We start from the raw sequence: 22,934 nt of genomic DNA on the forward strand, positions 1-22,934 counted from the left end.
TGAGATAAATACATAATAATGTGGCAGTGGAGAGTGACTGGAAAAGGCCTCATATGGGTGGCAGCACTTCAGGTGCACCTTGAAGTAAGCTAAGGATTCTAAGAAGTAAGAGCTTCCTGGTAAAGCTCAAAGATGGAAGATGGAATGTTTTGTATGGAAAGGAACAAGTAAGACAGTTTGGTTGGAGCATAAAGTATAGTAACGGAGAATGATGTGCAGGCAGCCTCCAAAAGAGTTCCAGAGACAGATTTTGAACAAATCAATAAGCAAGTATTTATGAAGTACTTACTACATGACAAGCATTGTGGAGATACAAAGAAAAAACAAAAATGGTCCCTGTCCTCAAAGAGTTTGCATTCTACTGGGGGAAGCAACATGTACATGTCCAAGAGATATTGTAGAGAGATAAATGGCAAGATTTGGCAACTAATTGGATATGTGGTATAATGAGAGAGTAAAGACTCAAGGATGACATTGAGTTTGCCTATGTGCGTGGAAGGTAGATGTACTCTAAAGTGTAATAAGAACTTTGAAAGAGGAATGAGTTTTGTTTTGGATATGTTGAGTTTGAAATGTCTGTGGGACGTCTAGTCCAAGTTGTCTAGAACATAGTTGGCGATGTGAGACTGGAGTTCGGGAGAGAAATCAGGGCTACCACACCTATCCAACCTTCAAGGTATTGCTAAGAAGCCAATTCCTCCAAGATGTTTTCCCCAACCTCTACTAATCAGAAAAATTGTTTTATTCTTTCTAGTCTCATAGGACCATGAATCCTATCATGGTGGAAACCTTTGAGGCCATTTAGTCTGATCTCTTTGTTTTACTAATATGAACACTGAGGACCAGAGAAGATGTTACTCGTTCAAGATTCCACAGATGGCGAGTTACAGAACTCATAGGGTTTTAACTCAAGTTCATTGACTCCGAATCTTTTTCTCTTTCTACTTCACTATGCTGCTTGCCTATGTAGCACTTTGTACCTTCCAACTTTCTTATAAGATACTATTTGTTCTCTTGGGAAAGCAGCTATGATGCGGTGGATAGGGTTTGGGGGCTGAAGTCAAGGAGACTTGAGTTCAAATGCAGCCTCAGACACTTAGTAGCTGTTTTACCCTGAGCTAGTCAGTTAAACTCTGTATCAACTTCCTCGCCTGTAAATGGGAATAATAACGACACCTGTCTCACAAGGTTATTGCAAAGATCAAATGAGATGACGTTTGTAAAACTCTTAGCACGGTATCTGGAACATAGTAGGTGCCATGTAAATGCTTATTTCTTTCCCTTCACCTTCTCCCTTTATTCCTCCTTTCTGCGCATGTATCTAGGAACCTTATCCTCCATGCCTTATACAGTCAGCATGTCTTAATTATCTTTGTGTCTCATCTAGTGCCTAACAGCCTGTAGTACAAGGACACTTAATAAATAGTTGTAACTTTACTTAATAACATGTACCATTAACAGAAGTATTAGTATCTAGTACAGTCCTTTTGAATTTAAGTTTTTTGGTGGAAGGGACTATGTTGTTTTGGTCTTTGTGGTTTGCCTTAGCATGAGAAAAAAACTGGGTTCAAGTCATGCCCCTGAAACATACTCACAGTGTGATGCTAAGTAATCCCTTAACCTCTCAGGGCCACAGTCAACTCTCTAATACCATAAATTATAGATCAAGTTTCAGTCTGCATCAGTAGAGGGATTTTCCCATGTCAGTAAAATCCCAGTTTAAAAAAAATATATCCTTTAGCACCTAGCCTTGCATATAATAGGCACCTAATGTTTAGCATTACAAGAAATTAAAAGATTTTTTTCACACTTTAAAAAATACATTATTTTCTCCACTCTTTTTACTCTCTTTCAAATCCTATTTTCTTCTATACTATCTATTTAGTAGGTACACCTTCTATGAAGAACTCAAGAAAATCTTCTAAGGCACAAACTAAAATGAGGAAGAACTATTTTGAATTTTTTAGCAATCACTTCGGATTGTTCACAACAGTTACATTTCTTTATCTGGCATTTTCAGTGCCCCTCTCTTAAACATGCAAGTATATGATTGACTGTGTTAAAAACAATATTGTATATTTTAATTTTCATCAGCAGAGTTTATGCACTGTAAGCTATTCTCCAGCTTTCTCCAATATTGATAATATTAAAGCCCATAACTCTCTGCTCTCTACAAACAGCCTAGAAATTAAAGAGGTTATTTAGAAATTCAATTAGGCAGCCCACTGGTTATATTGAAAATTGGGTAAACACAGGTCTTATTGGTTTTATGATGAAAACTCTGTATATTATAAAACCACTGAATAATCTCCATGAAGTATAACCATCTGTCCATGAAAGCATATACTGTGTAATCTACTTTTGAAGGTACAAAAAGATATTAACTTGAATGAAGTGCCATTTGAGTAACTATAATTTGACATCTGTGGCTGAGTTTGAAGTACAAGGGTATTTCTTTTTTTTAATTTAAATTTAATTTTTTCAATTAACAAAAATCTATTTTATATTCCTTCCATATCCCCTATCATTATTTGTGGGAAGATAAAAATAAAAACAAAACCTTTGTAACAAATTAACATAGACAAGGAAAGTTCCCATATTCACTTTGTCCAAAAAATATTTCTCCTTTTCCACCAAGTCCCATCAAGTCTCAGTCAAGAGGTGGGTAGTGTGTTTCATCATGGGTCCTCTGGAATCATGGTCGGTCATTACATTGATTGGAGTTCTTGGCTTTTAAAGTTGTTTATTTTTACAATATTGTTTTAATATTTAAATTGTTCTCCTAGTTCTGCTCATTTCACTCTGCATCAGATCACACAAATCTTCCCAGGTTTCTCTTAAACCATTCCTTTTATCATTTCTTATAGCATGACAGTATTGCATGACATAATGTAATTCATCAAGCCTTTTTCCACTTGATGGACATGCTTTTCATTTCCATTTCTTTGCCACCACAAAAAAAGAGCTGCTACAGGTATTTTATACATGTTGCTATTACTATGTCAATATGTATACTTTAATAGTGTTTAGGGCATAATTCCAAATTGCTTTCCAGAACAGCTGTATCAAAGCATAGCTCACTCAGTAATACATTAATGTGCCTGTTTTCCAGGAGCCCCTCAAACATATGTCATTTTGGGGGTCAATTTTACCATTCTCGTGGGTGTGAGATAGAAACTTAGAGTTGATTAAATTTGACATTGTATGATTAATAGTGATTTGGGAAAAAAATTTCACATTGTTTTTGGTAGCCCAGATGTCTTTGTTAGAAACTACTTCTTCACATCCTTTGATCTTTTAAAAACTGATGAATAGCTCTTATTCTTGTAAATTTGAATCATTTCTCTCTATATATATTAGAAATGAGACCTTTATCCAAGAAAACTACTGTAATTTTCCCCCTGATTACCTGCTTCTATTGCAACATTAGCTTTATTAGATTTGTGCAAAAACTTTCTTCTCTGAGGCTCTCTATTCCTTGATTGTTTAGTAATTCATAGATCTGAAAGGCAGTTTCTTCTTTGTTCCTCTAATTTTTCTTATATCTCCTTTTTTTGTCTAGATACTGTATCCATTTGGAATATGTCTTAGTATATATTGTAAGATGTTAGTATCTACCTAGTTTCTAACATACAGCTTTCCAGTTTTCCTAGCAGTTTTGTCAGTTCTTGCCTTAAGTAGCTAGAATGCATGTATTTATCAAACATTAGTAAACTATGTCCATTTGTTTCTGTATGTCTGGACCTAATCTGTTTTACTGATCAACCTCAATATTTCTTTGCTAGAACCAAATCATTTTGATGATTATTGCTTTGTAGTATAGTTCAAAATCTGGTATTGCAAGATTCCTCTTCTCCCCACTCTTAATTTCATTATTTTCCTTGAGATTTTGAATCTTTTGTTCCTCCAGATGAATTGTATTATTTTTCTCTAGCTCTACAAAGCAATCCTTTGGTAGTTCAATTGCTGTGGCCCCAAAAAGGAAATGAATTTATATAGTATTGTCATTTTTCTTATATTGACTTAACCTACCCATAAGCAATATATCTCCAGTTATTTAGATCTGTCTTTATTTGTAAACACTGTTTTATAGTCTTATTCATATATTTCCTGTGTGTGTGTAACTCAGCAAGTAGACTCCCAAGTATTTTACACATCCTATGGTTATTTTTTGACAGAATTTCCCTTTCTCTTCCTGCTACATTTTAGGAGTAACATACTGAAATATTGATGATTTATGTGAATTTGTTTTATGTCCTGAAACTTCGATGAAGTTATCAATTGTTTCAGTTAACTGTTTAGTTCTGCAATTCTTATACTTTTTTTGGTCTCCCTTTACACTCTTAAAAATGATTGAGAGGAGCAGCTAAGTGGCACAGTGGGTGAAGCACTGGGCCTAGAGTCAGTAGGACCTGAGTTCAAATCCAGCCTCAGACCAGACACTTGACACTAGCTGCGTGACTCTGGGCAAGTCACTTAACCCCAATTGCCTCATCAAAAAAAAAAATGATTGAGAAGCCCAGATGGCTTTTATTTATATAGGTTATGTCTTTTTATATTTACGGAATTAGGTATTAGAACTGGCAAAATTTTAAATTGTATATTAATTAATTCATGTAAGTAACAGTAATTGTCATTGCATATTAACATAAGTAATACACTTTTTGAAAAATAGTGATTTTCTAAAACAAAATTTAGTGAGGAGAATGGTATTATTTAACACATTTTTTTCAAATCTCTTTAAAATTTAACTTAATAGAAGGTAGCTAGATTTTCATATCTGTTTCTACATTCAATCTGTTGTATTTGCATCAATATTCATTAGGGAAAATGATCTGTCTTTTTTTTTATCTGCTTGGACCCTCCTTGGTTTAAGCATCAAGACCATATCTGTGTTATAGGAGGAATTTAGTAGCACATCTTTTCTTATTTTTTTTTTCAGTTTATGTAGTACTGGTAGTAATCATTATTTGAATGTTTGATAGAATTTACTTGTAAATTAGTCTTGTCCTGGGTTTTTTTCTTTGGGAACACATTTATGACTTATTCAACTTCTTTTTCTGGGATTAGATTATTTAAGTTCTCTTTTTCTTGTCTTGTTAACCTGGGCATTTTATGTTTTCATAAATATTCATCCATTTCATTTAGGTTGTCACTTTTTGGCATATAATTGGGTAAATTTGTACTTTTCTTCATTTCTTTTTCATTTGTTCATTTCAGCTTTTTTCATTTCTGATAAGCATATGATTATTTCCAGGGATGGAAAAGGAAGAGACACTGAAGAAAGTTCTTTTTTAGGTTGTCCCATGGGAGTTAAAGGATCTAGGTTCAAATTCTAGCTTTAACTATCACTGTGACCTAAGAAAAGTCACTTTCCCCTCCTTGAGTTCCTATTTTCTTAATTATAGATGAAGAGGTTAGACCAGATGATCTCCAAGGCTTGGTGCCTACCATATATTAGGAGCTTAATAAATGTATTTGGACTTGTTGACTAAATATTACAATCTGATTTGGTGAACAAATGCAACTTTCATGTCGTAGATAGAGATCAGCCGCAACAAATTTTTATTGAACACCTACCATATACAAGATACTATTTGCTATGGTGATACAAAGAATTCTAATCCATTTAATTGGAGAAATAAGACAAATAGACAAAGACATACACAAACACATGCTCTAACTAATTAATATCCAATCCATTATATGCTAGTAATGATGGTTTATGTTTATGTAGCTCTTTCTGATTTACAAAATGCTTTGTATACAATATCTCATTTGAGCTTCCTAATAACTCTATACATCTGTAAAGTAGGATTTTTACAGATGAGGAAGCTTAGTCTTTAGGGATGCTAATTGACTTACTTAAGGTCATACAATTATTAAATGGCAGAACTAGGATTTAATCCCATTTCTTCTGATTCCGTCCAAGTCTACTGTATTTCTCCTAACCACATTTACTTCTGCTGATTGAGTGGCGGAGATAATTTGCACTGTTGGAGTTTAGAGGAAAGAGTAGCATGACACTAGTGGAATAGTCCCTGTGACAAAAAATAATTTATTCCCCTCACCCCACTTTTAACTAGACTTTTATTTCTCCTGGGATGATTCCTTAGAAATGGTCCCTAGGACATACTGGACAGTAATAGGGGAATAGCTTCTAAAATATTTCTGGCATTATGTTAGACTCTTAAGGGTAAATTCTGAGATTACACTGCCCTGTGATACTTCCATGATCTTTATCATCTCTTTTTCTGACAAGCACTGAATTATTTCCATTTTCAGGAACCATTGGTTTCTTTAGGATGTGTGAATCTAATTTTATGTCATCTCTTCCATATGCCCTAGCTCTTAACTAAAGTTATATGTGTCTGCTTATGTCATTCCTCCCTCTCAAAGTACCCTCTATCCCCACCTTTTGAAATTCAAGGCCCACATCAAGTCTTATTTCTTCTGTGAAGCTCTCCTGACCATGCCAGTGTGAAAGGATTTCTTCCTCATCTATACTTGCTGAAGCACTCTTATGGTACTTATGCCTTGTACATACTATTTATAGGCTAGACCTTAGATTTTTTCTTTTTTAAAAAATTTATTTTATTTTCAATCCGTGGAACAAAACAAGCATTTCCATAACACAGTACAATAAAAGAGATGATTGCATATGAAACTGAACATCTACCATGTACAACTTACTATTCCTCTAAATATACAACATAGATATTATCTGAATTTCATTTTTTTTCTTCTCTTCCCTATACCCCTCCCCTGATGGCTACCATTAGACACAAATTGTGTGTGTGCATGTGTGTAAAATTATTCTATACGTACTTATATTTATCAGTTCTTTTTCTGAATGCAGATAGCATCTTTCTTCATATCTTCTTTATTTTTAATTTGCGTATTTATAATAGTCAAAATGACTTAGTCATTCAAAGTTGTTATTAAAACAACATTGCTGTTACTATACACAATGTTCTCTTGGTTCTGTTCACTTTGCTCATCATTTTGTGCAAGTCTTTCCATGCCTTAAAGATCATTGACCTAATCATTTCTTGTAGCACAGTAGTATTCCATCACAACCATGCACCACAACTTGTTCAGCCATTTGGCCTTAGATTGTAGTTATTATTGTCATATGTGTAATATTTCTGACTAGATTCTAAATGCCTGGACATCTGAGATGTTGCCAAGTAGATCTTTTTCTTTCCCCTACATTTCCCCTACACATAGTAGATCCTTAATAAATGTTTGTTAATTTCTTTGATTGGTTAGGTTACCAGTAAACATTACCTTCAGAAAGTTTACTTTCTATCTTTTTTATGTCTTTGTCTCCTCAGTGCCTACCACAGTGCCTGGAGCATAGGAGGTACTTAATAAATGATCCTCAATTAATCGGTTACCTTTTGAGTTTTGTTTTCTTCCTCATCATTTTCTTTCCTTAAGATCCCATGTTTGTTTGTTTGTTTACCTCTCCTCACTTTATATAAAATGGATATCTCTGGAAGAAATTATTTGTCGTTTCCAGATCATTTTATTTACCTTCTCTTTCACTTCATTATCAATTCTATTTGTCAATTTGCTCCCTTCATGTGATTTGGAGGGTGGGTGTCTACAATTCTTATTTGGATTGTTTTATGTTATATGCTGACTCCTTTGATTAAAAAAGAAGAAAAAGCATTTTTTCAAGATGGTTTTAAAATCAGAAGCCTGTTTACCTCTCCCTAGATATTAATACTAGGGAGGCCTTTCAGAATTAGATAGTTGTACCTACTGTTTTTGCTCAACATTTCTGGAACTCTTAGATACTTAAGAATCTAGGATTCTTGAGGGGCTATGAAATTGAGCATTGTCATATATTGGTTCTTCTATGACCACTCAGTAGGGTTGGTCAAGTATTTTATAGACTTGCTCATTAAAAACTGTCATCTATAATTACAGTTGTCATCAGTAGCTGTCATTATTATACCTTTTAAGCTTAAATAATTCACCAGAGATCAAAATTTTACAGGTCTGTCTCCTATCCCTTGAGATATTTGATTTTTTTTTCCATTTGGCATCTATAGCATAAGATCATTGAATTTTGTCTGTCTAGTGATAGACATTTTAAACTTCTTGTAAATCACAATAATATATATTTCAGCCCTACCATTGGATTCTAAGAATCATTAGTTTGAAAAATCAAGTTTGCTTTGGCCATACCCAAATGTCCTGGTATCACCCACTAGCTTCCCAATTCACCCTACTTTCTTCTTATGATTTCCAACCAGAGGTCAGTTCCTCTCAAGACATCAACTTAATGTTTTGGATTTGAGACACATAAAGGAGAGACCACTGGAGTCCATAGCTTTTCTCCCTAATTGTGGAGTAGAAAGTGATCATAAAACAACCAAGTGGGGATATGGCCATGGAACCATTCTTTGCATAACTCCCAATTCCTGGATTCCAATCTGGCAGTACAGTGTCTCAGAATTTATATGTATAGCCCTGGGCTACCTAGAGCAATATGATAAAATTGTCAACAGCATCATTCTGCAACCTAAACCTTCAAAGATCCTCCAGAGTCACAGATTGCCATGAAAGCCAAGTGACAAAAAAAAATAAAGAGACAATGTATATTACTATATTTCATTTAGGGACATAACTGGAGAGTCTTATTTTATATTTTTTATCAGCTTGGCACCTGGACTAGTTCTTTCTTTTTTTCCAAAGTAAACATAATTTGTTGTATGCCATAGGAAATATTTCTCATCTAAAATTAAATGAATAGACATTGCTTCTGTTTGAATCCAAAAAAAAAAGAATATGGAAAAATATAAGAGAAGGAATACTGTTTTAAATTAGACATTAGTTGAAATTAAAGAGGTATGACCCTTGTGGAAAAGTCAAATATACTCACTTTATTAGTTATATGCACTATGTATTTCAGAAATGAAAATATGTTCATAATCTGATAGGATTTCTTTGCAGTAATTCCATCATCAAAATAAAAGTATTATACTTGAAAAAGCTACGGGCATGCACAGCTTTTATTTAACAATGAGAGATTAGCACAACCCTACAGCTAAGCCTGTTAGATGTCACAACATCAATCTATCTGTCACAAATAGATACACAGTACAATTGTTGTGACTTCTGAAGGTTTAATTTGGACATTAGTTTTGGACAAGCTAAACAGTCCATAAGTACCATCTGCTGTAATTTCATGCATTGTAATGGTACTTAGATTTTTGAGACTATCATATTTCTATTTAATTTCCTGAAACGTATGTTCACTGAAAGAACCGAGAACCATTGATCCTATCTAAAATTGGCTCATACATCACATTTTTTGAGGGAGTAACAAAAACACACACACAAAAAAATGCAATTTTCCTACTAGAGTCTTTTCTTTGAAAAGAATGTGGAAATAACATATATCATTTGGTAGGAGGTAGGAGTCAGTGAACAGTGTCCTCAAGGCAGCTAAGTGATGCAGTAGATAAAGTACTAGACCTAGAGTCAGGAAAACCTCAGTTCAAATGCAGCCTCAGATACTGTGTGACTCTCAAAAAGTCATTTAACCCCTGCCTCAGTTTGTTCAACTGTAAAATGGGGTCATAATAGCACCTTACCTTCCAGAGTTCTTGTGAAAATCAAATAATATAATGTTTGTAAAAAGCTCTTAGCACAGTGTCTGACATGTTGTAGGCACTATATAAATGCTTATTCCCTTTCCTCCTCTTCTCCATGCCCCAGTGAGACAGTTCTCCTAACTATAAAATTGAACAGCCATTTTTGAGTTCTTATTTACTAGGACTTCTCTATAGCTTATGACAGTAATGCTTCCCCTATATCCCCAAATATCTCTTCCAGTGGTTTCAGTGACAATGTGCTCCTCATTGTTCTTATGCCTGCCCCCATCTTACTATTCCTTTTGAGTCTCCTTTACTGTATAATCATCCATCTTCTGCCCCACAAGTATAGGTATCCCTCAAAATTCTGCTTTGGACCCTCTTTTCTTTCTAAATTATCTCTCTTAGTGATTTTTTTTTATATTGAGGATGATATGTTTGTGTATGTATGTATATATTGATGTATATATGTATATATGTTACATGTATATATACATATGTTTGTGTATATAAATCTATATAAATCCATCAACATCTGAAATTAACCATGTTCAAAGTAGAACTAATTATCTTCTTCACTTTGGAGTCTTGTTTGAGTCTTCTCTCTCCTTTAGCCCACACAAGCAGTTAGTTGATATGTGTTTTGTGTTCTCCTTCTGGTAACTTTGAAGAGGGCAATTTCTGTTGAATGGACCATCACAAGAATAGTGAAAAGGTTGAAGACCTAGGAGGTGCCTTCATTGGAAACAGGAAAGATAGGAATAAAGGTGAATTTGGGTCAAGAGACAATATAATTGAAACAGTTCATATTTGTTCATCTTTTGCTCCTCATTCTTTCCCACTGGAAAATGAGAAATATGAGTGGTGGGAGTGGAGAGTGGAAATTACTCACTGGCCACTATTTAGGAATACAGAAATACAATTAGGAGACATCTGTTGTAACCATGAAGGGATAGGGAAATGCAAGGTTTGGATCTGCCTGGGGGGAGTGGTGTAGAGATTTTTTTCTGAGTACCTACTATGAGTTCCTGAATTGAATTAGATTTTAAATGCCCTGAGGGGTCCCTGCTTGGTGCAGCCATGGAAAGCCAATGGTGGTAGGATGAGCAGTTGAAGAGGATGGTGTGGTTTTGCTGGATATAAGCAACATATTATCTGTGGGGTGGGCGTGACGAGATACAAGCCAGCATTCCATTCTGTGAGTGGTTGATCTTATGACCCTTGGAGTCAAGCCACAGCCTCTTTGACATCATTCTGCTGCTATCTCCCACCCTTCACCCCCACTTTGGGTACCATTGCTCTGGATGCTCAATAATATTGTTATTGAATCAAGCCCTGAAACACTGCAGAGTTCACAAAATGAGATTGATAATCACCAAAATTACTTCAGCCTAACTATCTAGATAGAAAAAAATCAAATGGATGTGAAGAATGTGTTCTTCAAGCTGTTATATACAGTTTTAGGGACATTTCATTAATTTGATCCACCAGTACATGTATCTTGGGTAGGTATTGCAGATGGACAAGAAACAGAAGCCAGAGCTGAAAAGGAGGAAGAAAGTGCAGCATATAGTACAAATAGGTCTTTAGGCAGTGCTTTTAATGACTCTAGTGTCTTCATGGGGGAACATCTTTTTAACACCATGATTCTTCAGGTGATATTATACAGTGGCTCCCTCACCAAATACCTCAGTCTCCAGAGAATCAGAATTGCAGTTCACTCAAAGTACAGTAGAGGGACATGTGGTCAACATCAATAAGCTGTATCCTGTTACTAATGAATAAAGCTGCCCAATAAGTGACCGAGGAAAACTCTTTAAATAAAGTAATGAGAAAAAGAAGGTGGGTCCATCGTGCAGAAAGAGTTAGGGATAACAGGCATGTATCTGTGTGCCCTATCGGTACCTGTAGAATGTTTAAAGGCTTAGACAATGGATCAGAGGAAGGAGGTAACAAGCATTTGTGAAGTGCTTACTTTGTGCTGGGCACTGTGCTAAGTGCTTTACAAACAACAGTAAATGATAGAAATAGGTTATGAATATGAAGAGAAACACAGAATGAGAAGATGGAAGCAAGTGGTGATCTACACAATTTGGATAATCCACAAGGATGAGATCTTTTGAAATATCAGTGTCTTCCTAGGGCCCAGCACAATGTCTTGTACTTAGTAGTTGTTAAATTGCACTGGCCATTCATTAAGCATTGTCTGTAGAAGAATGATCTGTATCTACTATCTGCGGAAGAACCACTGTCTGTAGAAGACTATCCTAAACTCTAAGTTAGAGATACTAAGTCAAAAAATACATAACACATATCTTCATGGAATTTATAGTCTTCTAGGGATTATAGTGATGATACATATGCATATAATTAAAATACAAACATGTAACATGATAGAACAAAAATAGTAACTGATGTTTTATAGTAGTTTTTGATTTACAAAATGCTTTATATACACACTATCTCTTCTAATACAAAAACACCATAAAATGGGTATAAAAGGTATTATCGTTCCTTGTCATAATATTATGCTCTTAAATATTATACACATTACAATATGCATAAAATAATTTGCATACATAATATACATTTATGATATATTTTAAGATTGACAGGCATTTCACATATGTTACCTCATTTAATCCTCAGAACATGTATAAGGTACATACTATTGTTGTTCCCATTTTATGAAAAAGGAAACAGGCTCAGAAAGATCAATTGATAAGTATCAGAGGAAAGATCTGAATCCCTAGTTCTTCTTTATTTTAAGTCCAATGTGTTTTTTTCCCGCTATTCCACATTATCTCTTATAATTGAAACAAAGAAGGCTGAATTAAATAACTTGCCTAAGACCAAACCAATATCTCTGTGGTAAAATTACTATTTGATCCCAGCTCTGCTGACTTCCGATGAAGTCTTCTTTCCACTACACTATAACCGTATGTTTACCCTTTACAATTTGTATTATGTAGTCAGATGTAATTTACCATTCCTGATGCTAGTAGACAGAAGAATTAGCACACTGACATCAAAGAAGCCTTAAATATATGCCGCTCTTTTGTGGGACACAAAAATAACTGAGGACATGTAGGTCAGTGTGATTATTCTTAAGACTGGGGTCCCCAGACAATAGATCAGAATCTTCCGGTAAGTCTTAAGCCTGTCTGTATCCCCAGGTTGAATTACTGTCACAACAGACTCTTCTCATATGTTCTATGTACTGCTTTCTACTGTTTTGCCAAGTAAGAAACAAGAGCATAGAGGACACTAATTGTCCTTCTCTTATCTCTAGTGATTTCACAACTTACAGAAAATTTATAGAAGCGTGTCTTCACTTTAAAAAAATTGACCAGGATTATATTTAGCCTAAGAGTTTTAGAGATTTATACATTTATCATGAGAGTAGCACCTCCTCTGGTGTGTCTGTCTGTCCCAACAACCGCTCACACTAAACGGTTGGATTCCCCAGAGGTCAGCTGACTTATGACTGTCCTCAAGATGCTAATGATTATCCTGAGGGTCTGAGGTTTCTAATACTATAGCTCCTGAGCCCCTATGTAATCTATTTCCTATTATCAGTCAGTTCCTAGAATTCTATTATCTTTTAGGAAAGGGTTTTTTGACAGGGTATAGCGAACAGAGTAGCTATAAAATGGTTCCCCCGCCCCCACAAACTGGAGGTGGAGGCATACTCTTCCCTTATATCATCCACAAGTTACCTGAGGAAAGTGGGGTTCAAATATAAAATGGTTGTGAAACATTTGTGTAGAAAGCATGCATGTGAGCCCACGGAGTACCTCCTGCTTCCTTAACCTAGAAGTTGTGTTTTTTTTTTTGCTTTGTTTTTTTTCCCTTCGTGGAATCTTCATGAAGTCTTCCTTTGATGTATCTCTTTGCTAGGCTCCAAGGATCCTTACCTTTCCATAAGCTGACCCTTCTATTCATCTCAGGAGGTCATGATCCCTGAAGTCCCTGCTGTCTTCAGGCTTTCTATAGCCTTCTGCAGGTGCTTCTTCCATTGTTAGTCACTGCTAGTGCTTCTGATAGATTCTGATACCAGCTCCTGTTTCCTCTGTTACCTCAGATAATTCTTACGACCTTTCAGAATTCACAAGGTTCAAACCTGGTCAATTCTCTCTCCAGGAATTTATTCATCTAAGATGAGGGAAGGCAAACACAAAAGAAACTGGAGTGCCATGTGCTCATAGACACATGGTAGCTCATTGCAAGGAACAAAGCTTGCTCTACTCCCCCACCAAGCAATTTATAGAATTTCTTCCCTTATTGAATGTGTGATCAAGCAATTGTAGGGTGGGAAGAAGGATTACATCCCATTCTCCCACAGTAGCCATTCATGAGACCACCTCTGCCTTCACCTATTTTTACCCCTCCCAAATCCCCATTCCAACTCTATCCATTTGCTGGCCTCACAGTGACCGTGCAAGCTTCCAACTTCTCTTCCCCACTGGCTTTGAGCCTCTCAGGATTGTTATAATCTAACCATGACCTGGATCTTTGTTGCACTAGGAGGTATGCAGGTGCCAAAACTAGCCACCGCCCACCCTCCATATCATTTTGTGGCTATGTTATTTTCCCCATGCAGGATTGGCTTTATGTTCTAGGGAAGTGGGTGCTGAATAAGAATCCTCTTCCCCTTTACATTTGCAGAGGAACAGAGTGAATCACAGAGGATGAAAAAGCATGGAATGAATTGCAATCTGCATTGCAGATCTTATTATCTTTCCCTAACAAACTCACTTCTCTTTCAGACTACCCTATTTCTATCATGACACCATTATCTTCCCAGTCACTCAGGTTCAAAACCTTTGTGTCACCCTCTACATTTGTCACTTAAGACAAATATTCATTTACTTTGGCAAATCTTCTCATTTCTACCTAAACGTCTCTTGTATCTTTCCCCCTCGCTGTACTCATATAACCATCCGTGTTATTCATGCCTTCCTCACCTGTCTCTTGGACTCTTGCAGTAGGCCCCTAATTCATCCCCCTTCCTCAAGTGTCACCCCACCCTAATTATTATTCCACACCACAACTTAATCAGCCATTCCCTAATTAATGTACATCCCCTCAATTTCCAATTCTTTACCACCATAAAAAGAGCTGCTATATGTATTTTGGCACCAATAGGTCCTTTTCCCTTTTCCGTTTTCCCTATCTTTGGGATATAAACCCAGTAGTGGTATTGAAGGGTCAAAGGGTATGCACAGTTTTATAGCCCTTTGGGCATAGTTCTGAATTGTTCCACAGAATAGATGGACCAATTCACAATTCCAACAGTCCATTTTTGTCCCTATTTTTTCCACTTCACCTCCAACATTTTTTTCCTTTTCAGTCATGTTTGCTACTCTTATAAGTATGAGATTGGTTTAAATTGCATTTTTCTAATCACTAGCAACTTAGAATATTTTGTACTTGAAGGTCCTTTCACCTTTTTCTTGGACTCTTGAAATAGCACCCTAATTGGTCACCATTCCTCAAGTATCTCCCCACTCTAATCATTCCTCCACATCACAATTTGATCAGTCATTCCCCAAATGATGGGCATTCCCTTAAATTCCAGTTCTTTGCCACCACAAAGAGAGCTGCTGTACACATTTTTGGTTCACATAAGGTTGGACAAGTTAACAATTTCACTGCTAGTGCATTTAGTGTCCCTATTTTTCTACATTACCTCCAGCATTGATCATCTTCCTTTTCGGTCATGTGATCAGTTCCCTCTGTATTTAAGAAATGAGGTTTTTACCAAAGAAACTTGCTGGAAAATTTCTCTCCCAAGTGCCTGCTTTCCATGTTGTTGCACTACTCCAGTGGCTCCCTATTGACTGTAGGATTAAATATTATTTCATCATTTTCTCATCCTTTATTTAATATGTCTATTTTTCTATAATTTTATAATGTATACAACTATTAGTAGAGGAGTATATAGATGTAATTCATAAATAATTATGTTGGCATAGTAGATAGAGTGCTAGATTTGGAATCAGGAAGACCTGAATTCTAATTCTGCCTCAAGACATTTACTTGCTGTGTAACCTTGGACAGGTCACTGAACCTCTCTCAGCCTCAGTTTCCTTAAATAATAACCTTAAAGTGCTACATAAATGCTCACTTTTATTATTAATTCTTAAATAAGTAAACTTACTTATCTGAGGCATACATATTAAAAAAGTTATACTGTCAGGGATGTACAGTCAAAAAATTTAGAGACTACTATTCTAGAGGGCTGCTTTGAGCTTGTCTTTATTGTGTATAGGTCCAATACTATGAATGGTGCAGTGTGTGAGTCACAAGATGGTGGTAAAACAGCCTAATATTACTTGAGGTAAGAAGAGTGATATAACATGAGTTCTTTTGTGTTAGTATGTATTCCATAGAGTGTACTTCCTGATTTGAAGTATAGTAAATCTGAAAACCCTACCATCTGCCCTGCCCTAATATTGAAAGGTAGCAACTCTCCTAGTGCTGACGTTGCATGCACCATTCATGAAAATGTGTTTATATATGTGTGTGTTTTCAGGTAATATTGTCTAAAGTGGTAATGAAGAATCTGGTTTAGGGTCAAATGGGCTTATATCAAGAGAAACTCCAATGCTCATTGTTTAAAAGGTCTTTGATGAAAAGAGGATTGTTTTTTCAGAAATATTCAGTTCATCCTACAAAAGCATCCAACATTCTGATCAAAAGCTGAGTGAGTTGCTTGATGTCTCACATTCTTCCTTTTTTCTTTTACAGATAAAGAATTCATCTACAGAGAACAGAAAGGAACTGTGATGTTGCAGAATGTTGAGACAAATAATTCTACTGTATTAATAGAAAGCAAAAAAATTGTAAGTACTTTCTTTAATGACCGGAATAATTTTAGTTTTTCCTCCTTCAGGTCAATAAAGCAGAAAATGACTTCAGATTTCAACTCTCTCTATAACTAGGCAGGAGCAATAAACTTGTAATACCACAGGCTAAGCCACTGAGGAGAATGTGAAATTGAACCTCCTCTAATTTAATAAGTGAAATCTCACTTTCTTTCATTGTACAGAAAATTCTCTGCAGGTATTGGAAACAAGTGTTGCATATCATATATAATTGAAAGATAAAGTCCTATGGCTTTTACACATTTACAGAACAATTGCAGTAATGCATATGTAATACTCCAAGAGATCTTACCCAGTTTCTTTCAGAAAATTCATCTCTACATGTACAGCATGGTAGATATTAACTGAGTTCAAATCTAGTTATTCTAATGATGGTAATCAAACAGGTCTTAATTCAGTAAAAGAATCACATCTTGGAAATCTGGAAAAGTTCAATCTTTTCTAAAACTTTGAAATATTGTATTAAATCTTTTTTAACATAAAGTCATGATTTGTTATTTAAATGATGGCTTATAACTTCCTAAGCAATTAAAAGGAAAGTTCCCTTTCCTTTTTTATGTGTTCAATGGGATAAGAATTAAGCCCCTGGGGTTTATTTTATTTTTAAAAGAAAAGACCATTTGGTTGACAAATTATCTGGGGAAAGAGTACAAAGTAGACCAACAGTGAAATATAATACTTTTCTATACAAAATCAAATAATCTAAGTCAGACCAGAACCAAAAGTTCTGAATTGGAACTAGTACCATTTTGAAATTGACATGGGTCAGAAATGTAGAATTTTGGAATTTTCAACTTGGAAAAGGCCAGAGAGGTCATCTAGGTCAGCCTTCTCATTTTACAGGTGAATAAATGCAGGTGCAGGAAGATTAGATGATTTACTTTTGACTACCTGACATCTCTATGCCTTGTAAAAATTAGGACTAGAACCCAGGTCTCCTGATTCCCGGTCCCATTCTTTTTTCAGTACAACACACACTCCAGTGAGTACAAAGGATAATTTTATTTCCATGCAATTTAATTCACTGGTTCTTCTAGGAAATTGGGATTTTACTTCTCTTGCCTTAAAGAAATTGCTTAATTTTCCTTTAAATTTAATTTTCTTTTGTAGCAAAGTAAATTCACTTAGCATTCATTTATCAAAAAATATAATTTTCTTTTAAGAGACAGATTAGACTTAGGGATAGAACTTAGTCTTCCTTGTAGAAAGGCTACTTCCTGGTTATGAGTAAGACATGCTAACTCTTTTATGTTTTGCAATGTTTTATTTAGTGCAATAGTCTTAGTTTACTAAATGAGGCCCTATAAGAATGAATGCATATCTGTTTCTGCATTAAAAAAAAAAAAACACAAAACACTTAAGGCAGAACCTGGAAGAAACTAATTCAACACATTTCCAGATATCCCAGGTGCAGAAAAGGTTTTCTAATATTAATTGAAAGGCAGAAACGAACAGAAACTGTTGCCAAGGGTGACTAGATTTTAACATCAGAATGTTATCAATATTTCCTGGCAAGGTGTCAGGTTAGTAAAAGCAGGTTGCTGTACATACAACTACACTTAGTAATGAAATACTGGAATATGAACTGCCTTCTCTTTCTAAGATCAATAGCCCATGACAGATCATGTATTTTATCTGAAGTCGTTTCAACCAAGTAATAGGGCAACTTCACACACCATCTTTGGTAAAGAAAAGAGATTCTTATTTCCCTAAATGATTCACACATTCCATATCATGTAAGTTTTTCCTCCTTTTTAAGGCACCTTGTTAATAATGATCCTTCTGGTGCTTATTTTAATTTTGTCCCTGGCATACATTCAAATGGCTTAATTAGTGGCCTCCGTGATAAGGAAGGAGAGAACTTGTAGTTTATGACTTGAATAATTGTCTAGAATATCTCAAAATCCTTGATTTCGAGTCTATGTGTGCTGTTAGTCTCTTGAGCTGAAGTCATTTAACCTTCATGGGCCTCAGAGGAAGTCTCCTCCTCACCCCCAGCATGTTGGATGCACTCCCTCTGGTGAACTTATTGGAGGATAGAGACAAGAGTCATGCAGGATGAGAGAGTGTGGATGACTTGTGATTTGCACAACTGAAGGAAGGATCCACATGGGTGAGAGATAACAAATGATCAGTAGGAGTTGTCAAAGTATGTCCCAAGCTACCCCACATATATTACTTGCCACTTGATGAATTAAAGGGGAACTATGAGCTCCCTCAAATGAATATCTCTGCATTTTTTGTGATATTTACAGTTTGCAAAAAGAAAAGTGCTGGTATTCATTACAGACATTTAAGTGTCTACACCCACAAGACACAAACGAAAAAATGAAACAGCCCCTTCCCTCAAAGAGCCTCCATTCTTTTGGGGTGAACACAGATAAGTGAAAACTTCATATATACATATACATTCATACATATATATGTGTATGTACACATAGTAATTTAGTAATTTATTGAGGGATGGCACTAAATAGATTGATCAGTCTATTGTTATATGATGATCAAAATTTGGGAACTCTCATAGTTGGGAGTAGAGGTGGGGTGTAATTCAGTTATCCCCATTTCATGAATGGTATCAGAACTTTTGCATTATGACCTTGGCATAAGTTTTGGGTTCTTGGTCAAAATTTCTCTTCTTTTGAAATGTAGAGCCCTTTGGGGTTGTTGAAGACATGGCTGAGGGAGACTTCCCATCAGTGCCTCTTACCTAAGAAATAGTAATATTAGTGGTTGTGGTGATGGTGGTGGTGGTGGTGGTAGCAACTCACATTTATATAATATTTAAAGGTTTACTAAGTACTTTCCTTGAAACATCTCTGTGAGGTAGGTTGCAGAAATTTTTGATAGCTGAAAGTTCTGAAGCTGAGAGAAGTCAACAGTTAGTATGAGTAAGAACCTACATTTGAGCCCAGGGCTTCTGATTCCATGTCCAAGACTCTTTCATTATACTCTACTGCCTTTTCAAATTGACCATACAAAAATGTTATACATTTTATTAAGCTAGGTCAATACTATAACATGAAAATGATTTGAAAGTAGAAATGATATTTTTTTCTTAAGGACACACTTTAAAACTAAATCACTCTGGCTCTCATTGATAGGCCAATAGTAGGTCCCAGGCCAAGCCCCTTGGTCATTGACTGGGCCCTGATTTTCTCAGAGTGAATGTAAATAGCAATTGTTTCTGTTTTGGTCAGAAACCCTAAGGGTCTTCCCCCATCCCCACTGATTTTTTTTAACTAAGTAAAGAGGCTATTCTCTGCCTCATTTCTTACCTAGCCTTAATCACTGAATGGATGCTGCCTCCATCAAACTGAGACAGGTTAGAGACTGTAGCTTAAAAAGACCAAGGTCTCCCACTGCATCCAGGGCTATCTCCAGTCATCCTGATCTGATCTATCTATTGCCACTGGACCCAGATGGCTCCAGAGGAAAAAGTGAGGCTGGTGATTTTGCATAGCCCTCCCTCACTAAAATCCAATTCATTTGCATGTCATGGCATAACCCTCCTGATGTCATGGTCATCTTTGAGAACAAAGGACACACAACAACAATAACCAGTTGTGTGATTCCAGGCAAGTCATTTAACCTCTCTCACTATTTCCTCATCTACAAAATGAGGATAATAATAACACCTAAGACATAGGATTGTTGTGAATATGTAAAGTGCATTACATACCTTAAAATACTACATGAATGCCAGTCATCAAAGCCTTTCCAGTTTTGTGGGAACTGCTAGACTTTGTACTCTAGTGGTATAACCTTCAAGAACTCAGGGCCATTTCCACACCATGATGAGGAAAGAGTAGAAGAGAGTTTTGTGGTCATTATACATTAACAGGTCAGTGATCTCATCAATGTAGATCCTCCCTTCAATGGCAAACTCACTATCCAGCCACACCTTCTTATTCTGTGGGATTCTTGGTCATCTTTCTTAAATTCTCTAGAAGAACTATCTGTTGTGCTGTTGGTTTGACTCTAGGTCTTTAAAATGTTCTGTGGGTACTAAGGTAGTATGTGTGGCCCTTCATCTGTTATCTTTTGCTCTCACTGTATTACTACTCTACCTTCTATTTTATATAATATTTTTGATAACCAGAGAGATATTGTGGCATATTGCATACAAGGTCAGCCTTGGGATCAGGAAGACCAGAGTTGAATTCCTGCCTCTGACTCATATTAAATGTTTGACCTCTCAAGAAAGCCACTTACCCTTTTAAGGGGCCAGGCAATCCTGTAGGGTTGTAAGCTACAGATGAGCTGTTGAAGCTACATTAGTCAAGAGAATTTCCTCACTGAGAGCTCTCCTACACTTGTGAAACCACAAGTCTGTCCCCACTCTAGCTCTAAATGAAAACAACTTCAGTATCACTTGAGCTCCATCATCATTGGAAACATGCAGCTCATCGTAAATATCCCAATTGGACCCAAAGACATCAAGATACAGAAAATGCTCCGTTTTTATCTGGGCTAAACCAATAATTTCACCATCCTCCATGATCTCCTACCAGTATGAAGAGACAATTAGATCAACTTGTATGTCAATATGGATCCTAGGCCATACCCACAGTAAAGCCCTTTAAAATAAAGAGACTGATATAATGCAAATAAAATACTTGTGCTAAATCTGTGTGTGTCCTTTTCCCTTGAATCTCCCCACCGCTAAAATGTTTTGATTCACAGGTTTAATTCATTGTCCCTTTTTTAGAAAAGCCCTTAAGGCAGAGCCATGCAGAAATACACAGAGTCCTCTGAGCACAATACTTGGAATCAGGAAATGAAAACCTTGGATTTCTTTATTTCTTCTCCAGTAACTGGCACTATTGCACTGGGCAAGTCGCTTCACTTCCCTAGGCCTCAGCTTCTTCTAAAGCAAATGAAAGAGTTAGAAAGTACCTACTATGAGTCAAGCGCTATGCTAAATGCGTTGGCTATGAAGACAAAGACAATAGTATCTGACCTCAAAGAACTTACATTCTTTGAAAGGGGGCCAACATTAACAATAAATAAATACACAATATGTACTAAATGCAAGCAAAGTGATTTCCCCAGGGGATACCACTAATAAGTAGGGGTACCAGGATATGCCTCGGGTAGGAGTTAGTACACTGGCCCCTGAGCTAAACTTTGAAGGAAGCCAGGGTTTCAGTAAGATGGAGATGAGGAGGAGGAGCGTATTAGAGGTAAAGGGGGCAGCTTAAGCCAAGACGCAATGCTGGGAAGGGAACAAAGAGGCCAGTTTTGCTAAAATATGGGATGCATAAAAGAGAAATTATATGCCTAGAAAGACAGGCTGGGGCCAGATTAAAATTGGTTTTAAATGCCAGTCAGTGTTGTCTAATGCTTAGTTCTTGAGGCAATTGGATCACCAAGTTTCTTGAGTAAGAGAGTGACATGGTCAAACTCATGCCTTAAGACTGTCAGTTTAGAATGGTGGCAAGGCAACCATTTAAGATTAGTTACTGGTATGGTCCAGTTTGAGAGGTAGTGAAAACCTGTCTGGAATGAGCTTCTTCAGTCCCCACACTATCTGCACAGTCATTTTTGCCTTTCCCTTCTTCATCTTACCTGGAATGCCCAGTCACAACTTCTCCACCTGCTTAAGGACTATCCTTCCTATAATACTCACAAGGGAGTTTTCGCTCTCCAGGGCAGCTTTCTTAGACTGTCTCAGCCATGTGGATATTTCTTTCTCCTAAACATCTAAAGATTTTACTGTGCATTCTATTCTAATACTTAGTATATACCATATCACATTGTGATTTAGCCTTTTGTGCCTTATCCTCATCTAGATTGGAAGCTCCTTTGGGGAAGGAACATTAGTTTATACATCTATATTCTCAGGGCCTGTCACAGGTTTAGGAAAATAGCATCTATAAATGGCTTTTGCTATTGCTCTGAACCATACAACTAGTTAGCAAAGCCAGAACTATAATCTATCATAAAACTCTGAGTCCAACCCAAATTCTTACATACTACATCGCCTCTCATTGAAGACGTTTTTAAATGAATGCATCATATTTAATTTTAATCCCTTATAATGATGAAGATGATAGTTCAAATATTTACATGTGTATGTCTCTCTCCCCATCTATCTATAGATAGAGAGATATATGATGATTTAAGGTTATCAAAAGCACTTTACATGGATTATCTTATCTGAGTCTCCCAGCCACCTTCTAGGGTTGACTCTTTTACCTCCACTTAACAAATGAGGAAATTGAGGCTTAGAGAGTTTAGGTGATAGCTGGTAAGCATCTGATATAGGACTCAAACCCAAGTCTTCCTGATGCCAATTCCACTTCTCTTCCCACTATGGTAGGATTTTTAAAATGTGAGACTTAGATTTTAAGGAGATTGGGTTTTTTACCTTTTGATGAATATTTAAAATCGTAGGATTCTCTGAGTGGTGTTTGAAGAAGGGAATAAA

The 22,934-nt window shown here is 36.2% G+C and overlaps 1 protein-coding gene across 1 annotated transcript in view; it reads left to right on the plus strand.

The window, feature by feature from the left end:
* Window positions 1-22,934, plus strand: part of DPP6 (dipeptidyl peptidase like 6) — a 989,665-nt gene that overhangs the window by 546,063 nt on the left and 420,668 nt on the right. Inside the window, exon 4 of the mRNA XM_027841049.1 lies at window positions 16,365-16,459. Coding sequence (XP_027696850.1) covers window positions 16,365-16,459 — 95 coding nt within the window. The remainder of the gene's footprint in view (window positions 1-16,364; window positions 16,460-22,934) is intronic.

Source organism: Vombatus ursinus, unplaced genomic scaffold, assembly GCF_900497805.2.
Source record: "Vombatus ursinus unplaced genomic scaffold, bare-nosed wombat genome assembly UNPS02014852.1, whole genome shotgun sequence".
Classification (NCBI taxonomy): Eukaryota; Metazoa; Chordata; class Mammalia; order Diprotodontia; family Vombatidae; genus Vombatus; species Vombatus ursinus.